At 49.3% G+C, this 10,492-nt stretch overlaps 1 protein-coding gene across 1 annotated transcript in view; it reads left to right on the top strand.

The window, feature by feature from the left end:
* The window catches only part of glis1a (GLIS family zinc finger 1a), a gene marked incomplete at its 3' end in the record, with an annotated part of 28,636 nt that overhangs the window by 6,530 nt on the left and 11,614 nt on the right, over positions 1-10,492 (top strand). Inside the window, exons 2-5 of the mRNA XM_079750526.1 lie at positions 119-708; positions 910-1,371; positions 5,840-6,001; positions 8,400-8,513. Of these exons, the coding sequence (XP_079606652.1) occupies positions 367-708; positions 910-1,371; positions 5,840-6,001; positions 8,400-8,513 (1,080 nt within the window). The 5' untranslated portion in view covers positions 119-366. The remainder of the gene's footprint in view (positions 1-118; positions 709-909; positions 1,372-5,839; positions 6,002-8,399; positions 8,514-10,492) is intronic.

Raw genomic sequence — 10,492 nt, 5'->3', positions numbered from 1 at the left:
TTTTATTGCGTGGGTTCTTTGAAGCCTAAAAGAGATAATGGGTTTGTTGGAAAGTGTTGCAATGTGTCCAAGAGTATTATATCTGGGCCTCAACAACGTGTTTTTTTGTCCCCCACAGCCGCTGACCACACAGCAGTTTGGAACATGACGTGACAAAAGATTGCAAAGAGCCGATGGGGATATATAGCGGCCGCCAATTGGGATGCTCGCATTCACCATTGTGTGTCAGAGGACGCCGCGGGACGCTCGATCGGACGCCGATGTCTAAGCACCGTGCGCTCTCTTCCGTCTGACTCAATATCTACCCAATCTCCGAAGAAGAAGAAGGCCCTTTTTCTGGCAGGAATACAAAGCCCGGCCCCCAGCATGTGGCCCCCAGACCTCGGCCCCTCCGACGCCCAGCTCACCCTTCCCGGTTTCGGCGGTGGCGTGTTCGAGGAGCCCGAGGACTTCTTCCTGCCTCCGCTGTCCCCGGGGGGCCCGTGCCACCCCCAGCCCCCCGCCCACCTGGGGGCGCTGGGGGTGTGCTGCCTCCCCAAGCCCTCCCGGTCCCTAAAGCCCCTGGGGCTGGACTTCACCTCCTTTTTCTGCTCCTCCTACAAGGCCAACACCTCCCACGCCAGGACCGACCCGGACGCCGGCCCCGGGCCGCAGACGGACCCCAAACACGTCCCCCGGAGGCACGAGAGCTACACCTGGCCCCCCGCGGCCACTTCCTGTTTGCTTGGCTCCTCCCCCTCCCCCGGCGGCCCCGCCCAGTGTTTCTCCTCCACTCCCTCCTCCCTCTCCTCCGCCTCCTCCTCCTCCCCCCCCTCCCACCCGGCCCTGACGTCGCCGCTCCGCGGGTTCCCGGCGGCGGGCCACGGGATGGCCCTCGCCGAGGACCCCCGCCAACGGCCGGGCCCCCAGGACGACTTCCCCCCACCCATCAAGCAGGAGCCGGCGGACCACCCCGCGCCCTGCAAGGCGGAGCGCTTCCCCCCCGCCTGCCTGCAGAGGGGCGGGCCCTTCTACCAGAGCCAGCGGGCCCCGCCCGAGCAGGGCCTCGACCCGGGGCGCCACGGCGGGGACCCCGACGCCGTCCGCTCGCCGCTCCGGTCCCCGGGGTACTCCTGCGACGCCCCCGGGGCCCACGGAGCGGCGGAGGAGCCGGAGGGCCAGCTCTGCCGCTGGGTGGAGTGCAGCGCCGCCTACGACCACCAGGAGGAGCTGGTCCGGCACATCGAGAAGGCGCACATCGACCAGCGCAAGGGGGAGGAGTTCACGTGCTTCTGGGCGGGCTGCGTGCGGCGCCACAAGCCCTTCAACGCCCGCTACAAGCTGCTCATTCACATGAGGGTGCATTCGGGGGAAAAGCCTAATAAATGTATGGTAAGTCTGTTCCCTTTGTCTACGTGCTTTTGTGATTTTTAACATAGCCTTTTTCCGATTACATTCGGTGCATCTTTCGACTGATTTAGGAGGACGGTTTAGCTCCCTCTAAAGGGCTGGTTATGGTCCCACGTTCACGCAGCCCAAGGGGGTTACGGACGAGCGCCTCCCAGAAATGTTTAACTTCCGTCGAGGCGACGCAGCAGCTGGGGCTGTGATTGGTCCGCTCACTAAAACCCGACTCCGACTGCGTCGAAGCGTCTGCGTGGTCGTTGCATTGCGTGAACGTGGGACCGTCATCAGCCCTTTACCGTGACACCAGTGGCTCCCAACGTGGGAGATATACCTTCAGGGGTTCGCGGGATGATGGGCAACGCCCGCAATTACTGCGGATAAGTCGATGGCGTAGCAAATATAGCGTTGTCACAGTGGCTGGCAATGTGGCCCAGCCGCCCATCGCTCACAACCTTGGCGTCTCAGACTCCGAGAACACCTTCTAAACCTCAGGGGGGGAAAGTGACTAACAACCTACATTTGTGCAATGTTCAACTATTATTTATATCATTTGTTTTACATGATACATACCAGGCGCAGAACCCAAGCATGGCAACATGCTCGATGTTCCACCGCAAGCACAGCCGTTCTTCCTCAACAGCCGTTCTATGCCGACACCTAAAGATCTTAAGGTGTTCTCCTGTCCTAGTGCCAACGGAGCAGACTGACAAGCTTGTCCTATGAGGTTCAACAATGACCCCAAGCCTCCTTCACCCATAACTCTGTCAACAGTTAAATACTCCCTGACACGCAAACTGGGCTGATCGGTATGGGCAGAATCCAACTGTCACATAAGGAACCTGTGTATTTCTTGTGAAGTCCATCTCCATGTGGCTATCGATGAGGTGTGACCAACTCACCCATTAGTTTTCCCGTCACACCACTCCCATGCTAGCTGTCTGTCCCTAATCCACAAGTTGAAATGGCAGGGGCCTGTTTCGTATTAGAATAACATTTGTGCATCAAAATGACCTCATACGCCGCCAGCTTGTACACATGTGAATGTGTTTGTGTGGCCTGTGCATGATTAATAAGACGAAATGCAATGCTGAACGGCATTAATGACAGAAAGGAGATATTAATCACACTGGAATGACGGCCCTGACCGTCCTAAAGTGGAAGCTGTCTTTTCAATTCTGTATGCTTCTGAGGCCCAACTGCAAGAACCAAGTCATTGCCATGGCAGTCATATGGAAACATTATTAATTCTCATGAATGAACTCAGTGTTTGCTAATTAATTCCTGCTCATTTACCGGCTCATAACGTCAGGGCTCAAGCTGAGCTGCCGTTTTTCAGACCGTACACTCAAACTCTCCAGACATTTTCCCTGCATTCATCACCAGAGAATCCCTCACTGCCACCGCGCCTATGTTATCATCGTGGCGCTAACAGATGCTTGAATGTGTTAAAACATTAATATCCAGACGCATGCAGTCTTTCAGAGGGAGACTCAACACCTATTAACTCTGGTGATAAGACACGCTTGGGAAACCAAGTACAAAAGAATCACCTGACAATATCCCACATTAACCGTGTCTCTGTTGAATCCCAGCCTGAAGATCAGTCCATCTGTGGATATTTTCGGTTCTTGAGGTTAGAGGAATGCAGTCAAGGGAAAAGAATAGGAATGTCATTAAAATTGATGTCTTTGCAGAACACTGACGTCAACAATGTGGTATGTTTGGGGAAGAGTAATAGACAGAGCATTCTCAGTGATGTCCTATTCCCATCCTTAACATACAGAGAGGCCTTGTGGCGATCCAAACCCATGCTGACGTACCCCGGCAAAAAAGCCCATCAATTGATTAAATCTGAAGAGCTGAAATAAAGCTGTGCTTAATTTGGTAACCGGCGAAAGACACAGGAAATGTGTTTCTTCTTAGAAGACACGTATAATCTCATGGATAAAGTTTCATTGTGTTGTTTCTTTTTTTCCTGTTTCCTTTAAACTCATCGTTAATGTTGAGGGGAAAGGGATTGGAATGGGCGAGATTAAATGCATATGCAGTAGTGTCCTTTGGTTCGACCACTTCCATTCCAATAACCCTCTGCCCAATAAAGGTGATTGATGAACCTAAAGTGTGACGGCCTGGAGGTTGGTAACATTATGTCCTCGTTGAAATGTTTATGGTTATCCGATTACACCAGTATATAGAATATTACACCATCAATAGGCCTTACCACACACATGAAACCTCATCAGGCATTAGGGTTTTATATGTGTGTGTGTGTGTGTGTGTGTGTGTGTGTGTGTGTGTGTGTGTGTGTGTGTGTGTGTTTGTGTGTGCCTGTGTGTATGCCTGCTGGTGTGTGTGTGTATGTGAGTGTATGTGTGTTTGATTACCTGCTAGTGTATGGGTGTGTTTGTGCATTCATGCGTGTGTGTGTGTGCCTGCTAGTGTGTGTGTGTGTGTGTGTGTGTGCCTGCTAGTGTGTGAAGGTGTGTATAAGCTCATATAGGTGCTGTGATAACCGTTCACCATTATCCATTAAAACATCACAGCGGGTTGACCCGTTGTATTCTTATTGTTTATTTTTTCTCTCGCAGGCATTCTGTTTGCTCTCTATCATTGGATTAATCCAATGCTGTCTTTGTCTTTTATATCAGAGCTTGTTAAAGTAAATGAACTGAAAGACATTCATTGGCTCATTAACAGGACCAAATAAAACCCGTGGAATGAGCATTAGGTAAGTGCCGTTGCACACTCCCTGCGGACCGGCTGGGAAAAGGCTGAGATTGTTCATTACAAGACACAGGGTCTTATTATACTGTACTAGTACCTGTGTTGAATTCTGAGGACCCCGGAGCTGTTTTAACAGTGGATTGCCATAACACAATATGTCCCCTTCCAAGACCACATCCTAATCTCATAAGCTTCCAATGTCTGTGGAGCTACTCTTTAAAAGTATTTCTATCCACAAGCTTAAATTGTTTTGATTCTTTTTTTCTCCAAACAATGCCTGGCCGTTATTCCGCGGGCTATTATTAAATCAAGTATTTTTTTCCCTGAAACAAAACATCATATTTTGCAATTCCTATAATAACAGTGACGTTGTCAAGTCCTATAAAAACAAAGACCCTCAGCATGTCTTCATATATTGTTAATGGAAGAGAATCACATCTATGCGGATATTTTGAAACAGTGCCTCCAAATTTTGTTTGACTTTTGGCCTCAACGTTTCCTGCGGTGTTGCAAAGAAGTAGCATTTTTGTGTGAAAGCCGTGTGGCAGGACGCGCTGTTGGAGCTGGAGCTACCTGAGAGCCGCTGGATGCTAGCAGAGTGTAGCGTTTACTTTGAGCTCGGAACACGGCCAAGGAAAACGCTTTTACCAGAGTCCACCACAGAACCTCTTCTCACTCTTTTAGTGCCCTCTGAGTGTGTGTGTGGGTGTGTGGTTGTTTGTATAGGCATGCGTTTGTGTATGTGTGTTTCTGTAGGCGAGTGTGTGTAAGTTTGTTGTTGCGTGTGCGTGCACGTGTGTGTCAGCTTGTGCATGCGTTTGTGTATAAGTATGGGTATAAGTGTGCATACACAAGTGTGTGTGCATGCATGTGCATGCCTTTTTGTAGGCGTGTGTGTGTGGGTGTGCAGTGAGAGTCTTCATTGGTATCAGTTTCCATGGTGTCACGGTGCTTGTGTATATGTTGGTAAACAGAAGTAGGCCTCCAAGGTAATTAAATGTTCTCCTTGTGAAATACATCCCTCTAATACCAAGATCTGTTCTTTGTACAAGAGAAAGAAAGAAAAGATTTCCCTGGCTCTAAATGAGATTTAAATCCAAAATGCAATCGATTGTCCTTGGGGGTTGTACACAATGAACCATCACCCTGTTTACAGAGCTGTCTAGCTGCGGGAAGAACACAGGTGTCTCTCATAACCCTGATGAAGGGTCTGCTCCTTTTATGTACCAGGGCAGGGGCAGGGGAGGAGTCTTACCTCTGGATAGTGCATATTAGAGAGGCAAAAAGACTGGCCTCTCTTAGAATGTGAACATCTACAAGTAACCGGAGGAGGAGCTGCTGTTTTTCTCTTAAAAGCACGATAGTATGAACATTTCCCAACCGATTTCAATGAGTAGATGAGTTAGAAATGTAAGCATTATAGTATATTCACAGGCCAGAGCTCAAAGCACTTAATGTGGCGTCTCTCTCTCTCTCTCTCTCTCTCTCTCTCTCTCTCTCTCTCTCTCTCTCTCTCTCTCTCTCTCTCTCTCTCTCTCTCTCTCTCTCTCTCTCTCTCTCTATATATATATATGTATATGCCTCAAAGGAGCCGACCAATAATGAGTGTTATGACCAAACCCTGTGTCACACAACGCCACCCCAGTGAAAGCGGTGCGTTGCGTTCGACGCCGTCCCCCTGGTTCTCCCGTGGCGTGACCCCGTGTCGGTCTGCGTGTGTTCCCTGCAGTTCGAGGGCTGCTCCAAGGCCTTCTCGCGGCTGGAGAACCTGAAGATCCACCTGCGCAGCCACACGGGGGAGAAGCCCTACGTGTGCCAGCACCCCGGCTGCCTGAAGGCCTTCAGCAACTCCAGCGACCGCGCCAAGCACCAGCGCACGCACCTCGACACGGTGGGTCCGCATGCACGCACACACACACAGTTAGAAACACACACACATGCGCACGCAGTTAGAAACACACACACGCATGCACACACACAAGTACACACACACACGTACACAGTTAGAAGCACACAGTAAAAACACACACACCTGCATGCACGCACACAATTAAAAACACGCACAAACGCACACACACAGTAACAACACACACACATGCACACACAAACAGTAAAAACACACACATGCACGCACACATGCACACAATTAAAAACACACATGCACACGCACGCACGCACTCTCACAAATACACACACACACACAAGCTCGCTCACACAAGCGAAAAACGAAGACACCTTAACACTTGCACGGACATACACATACACACACGAACACACACACACACGTGACCGACACACAAACACACACATGTACACACACAAATACACACAGACACACACAAGCACGCTCATACACGTGCGAAACATACACACACTCACACACACACGCATACACACACAGACCACGTTCCACATATTCCAGGATAAATGAAGTTAACTGCATTCAGTCAACTCCAGAGGGATGACATAATAAGGCCTAGTACGACCAATGGCATCCAACAGGAAGTGATGTCATAAGCACACCAGTAAAAAAAGTCATCATCGCAGCGCTCTGTGGTCGCGCGTGTTCAGCTTGACTCCTGGCAAGCTGCTCTCTGATTGGTGCAGGAGCCGGCCTCTAGCGGGCAAGCTGCTCTCTGATTGGTGCAGGAGCAGGCCTCTAGCGGGCAAGCTGCTCTCTGATTGGTGAAGGAGCCGGCCTCTAGCGGGCAAGCTGCTCTCTGATTGGTGCTGGAGCCGGCCTCTAGCGGGCAAGCTGCTCTCTGATTGGTGCAGGAGCAGGCCTCTAGCGGGCAAGCTGCTCTCTGATTGGTGCAGGAGCAGGCCTCTAGCGGGCAAGCTGCTCTCTGATTGGTGCAGGGCTACTTCAGCTCCTCTTAAGTACAGTCCAGGTAAAATACATGAAAGCTTGCAAGCACGCTCAGACACGCACACACACACACACACACACACACACCCTTACAAACCATTAATTAGTTGCGCCAGACTCCTAATGCTCTCTTCCTTCTTATTTTATTGAGCACTCAACAGCATGAGATACAGTTAAAACATTCCGCAGCACGGTGCATCAACATGCTAATAGCAGAATTCTGCCGCAAAGCCCCGTTTTACTATCCTTAATGACGCCGTGGCGGGTATATTCCAGTAATCCAAAAAAAAGAAAAAACACATCTCCGATTTCATTGCGGTGTCTTGGGGATAGGGGATAGAATGGTACATGAAACTATGTGGGCACCACAACATGAGACATAAGCCATTTTCCTGAATTCTTTTATGGTTTTGAACCGGCTAATAAACGTGAGATTAACAGCTGGCCCAGAGCTTTGAGTCCTCAATCATGGGATGGAAACTGGTGTCAGAGCTCTGGCGGATTTATGACACGCTGGCTTTTTTAATTATTATTTTGGAACGCATAACTGCAGATTGACAAATCTATATTCCATAGATACAATAAGACGTTCCATCTCGCTGGGATACGTAATGTAATAGATATTACTGCAAGAATGAACTGCCTTAAAATAGGTTGATCTGTTGAGCATTGCGATGCAGCGGTTTGTGTTTGCGGGACAGATAGCTGGAAAGACTTCATTTGGCAGACATACATGAACCTGATTTATTATTTATTATTTTACATTTAAGCGTTCCGAGGGCAGCAACGTTGAGCAGGAGTTGCTCAACACCGACACATTTTTTTAGCCATAACTCGATGTTTTTTTCACATCTAAATGTATGTTGGATGCGATATTTAATTTAATTGCAACGATATCCCACTTCAGAAAAAGGTGTGTTTTTTCTGTAGAAAAGTGCCTGTGTAGCAGCCAATCAAGGCTTTAGCTTTAATACAGACATTTTATATTCCTGTTTTTTAATAAAAGAGAGTCAACAAATAAAAATATGTGTTTCATTATTTTATTACCAGTTTTTTCCCTTTCCTCCTCACGCAAACAGATGAAAAGTGAAGTGAGTCAACATTTTATCTTTGTTCAACAAGACTTTTGTTCTAGTTATAATCTTATTATGTTAGAACTACACTTATATCGTTAGTTTGGTAACGGTTAACACTGAGAGGTTCACTGCCTGCGATAACAAAGGACAGTATTCTGTTGACGTTGTTTAACTGAAATATTTCCAAATTCCTAACTCCAAATTTATTTTGATTTTCCGTCACTCAGCACACAATTTCGTTTGTTTTTATCGCCGCTGTTTTGTGTCTGGTTCTTTGTCTGGTTCCTCTGTGTCTCCTCTGGTATTGTTCTTAACTGGAGTGCCGGTTGTGACCTCGCTCACAGAAGCCGTACGCCTGCCAGGTCCCGGGATGCACCAAGCGCTACACCGACCCCAGCTCGCTACGCAAGCACGTCAAGTCCCACTCGGCCCGGGGCCACCCGGAGAGAGACGCCACGGTACACACACACCAGGTACACACACACCCGGAGAGAGACGCCAAGGTACACACACACCAGGTACACACACACACACCAGGTACACACACACCCGGAGAGAGACGCCAAGGTACACACACACCAGGTACACACACACCAGGAGAGAGACGCCAAGGTACACACACACCAGGTACACACACACACACACACACCAGGTACACACACACCCGGAGAGAGACGCCACGGTACACACACACCAGGTACACACACACACACCAGGTACACACACACCAGGAGTGAGACGCCACGGTACACACACACCAGGTACACACACACCCCAGGTACACACACACACCAGGTACACACACACACACACCAGGTACACACACACACCAGGTACACACACACCAGGAGAGAGACGCCACGGTACACACACACCAGGTACACACACACACACACCAGGTACACACACACACACACCAGGTACACACACACACACCAGGTACACACACACACACCAGGTACACACACACACCAGGTACACACACACACACACACCAGGTACACACACACACACCAGGTACACACACACCAGGTACACACACACACCAGGTACACACACACACCAGGTTCACACACACCAGGAGAGAGATGCCACGGTACACACACACTAGGTACACACACACACACACCAGGTGCACACACACACCAGGTACACAACCACACACACACCAGGTACACACACACACACACCAGGAGAGAGACGCCCAGGTACACACACACACACACACCAGGTGCACACACACACACCAGGTACACACACACCACACACACACCAGGTACACACACACACACCAGGTACACACACCAGGAGAGAGGCCACGGTACACACACACACACACACAAACACGCACACACAGACACACGCACATGCACACACACACATACACACACACACAAACACACACACAAACACACAAACAAACACAATCACACACACACACACATAAACATACATACCAACACGCACGCATACATACCAACAGGCACACACACACACATGCATGCACACACACAAACACACACACACATACATGCTCTACATAAATACATACATAAGCATACACACACTGTGTAATTGTCCTACCTACCCTGAAGAGAAATGCTGCCAAGCTATATCAATACAAAATAGTTACTTAAATGAAAAAAAGAGAAAGTACAATATGCCTGCGTACATGTGTGTGTGATGTTTGCTACAATAGAAGTATTTACACACTCACACACAAACACGCACACACAAACCCCCCCCCCCCCCAACACACACACACACACACATACACACACACACACACACACACACACACACACACACACACACACACACACACACACACTGATCCCTGGAAGTGAGAATAGTAAAGCTATTGTTCCATGCCCCCCCCCATCCCATTGCTATCTGGGATGTGTTTGTTTTCTATGGAGCGTCGTCCACGCTGGAGCTTGTCTTTGTATTCCCGTGCACGTCAGGCCCAGAACGGCCTTAAACACAACCTGCTGTGCTGTGTAAGCAGTGACGCGGCGAGCGCCACCCGAACCGGAGTGCTTTGTGCTTGGACCCGGTCCACATGGGACTCCCGGTATCAAAGGGAATGCTGGTAAACTATCGCAGCGTTCCAGTGGAAAACCCATGAGTCACACCCATTACTGCCGCTTATCACAATACCGATGCCCAATGTCCCATATCCTGCTTTGTTTGTTCTTTTGGTTCTTTGAATGTTTATGATTTTCTTTTCTTGCTTTGTTGTGTTTGTTTTTGTTGGGCCCTTGGTTGGGCGGGTGTGTGTGTGGTTGGTTCACGGATCAGTTGGTTAATTCGATGAGTCTGTGGTTGGTTGGTTGGTTGTTGGTTAGTTGGTTGCATGTGTGGTTGGTACGTTGATCGGTTGCTGGTGAGTTAGTTAGAGTGTGTGGTTGGTTATTTGGGAGGGTTGAGTGTGTGC

This window comes from Pollachius pollachius (assembly GCF_949987615.1).
Source record: "Pollachius pollachius genome assembly, chromosome: 14".
In the NCBI taxonomy this organism is placed as follows: Eukaryota; Metazoa; Chordata; class Actinopteri; order Gadiformes; family Gadidae; genus Pollachius; species Pollachius pollachius.
This window is presented reverse-complemented; position numbering and strand designations above follow the sequence as displayed.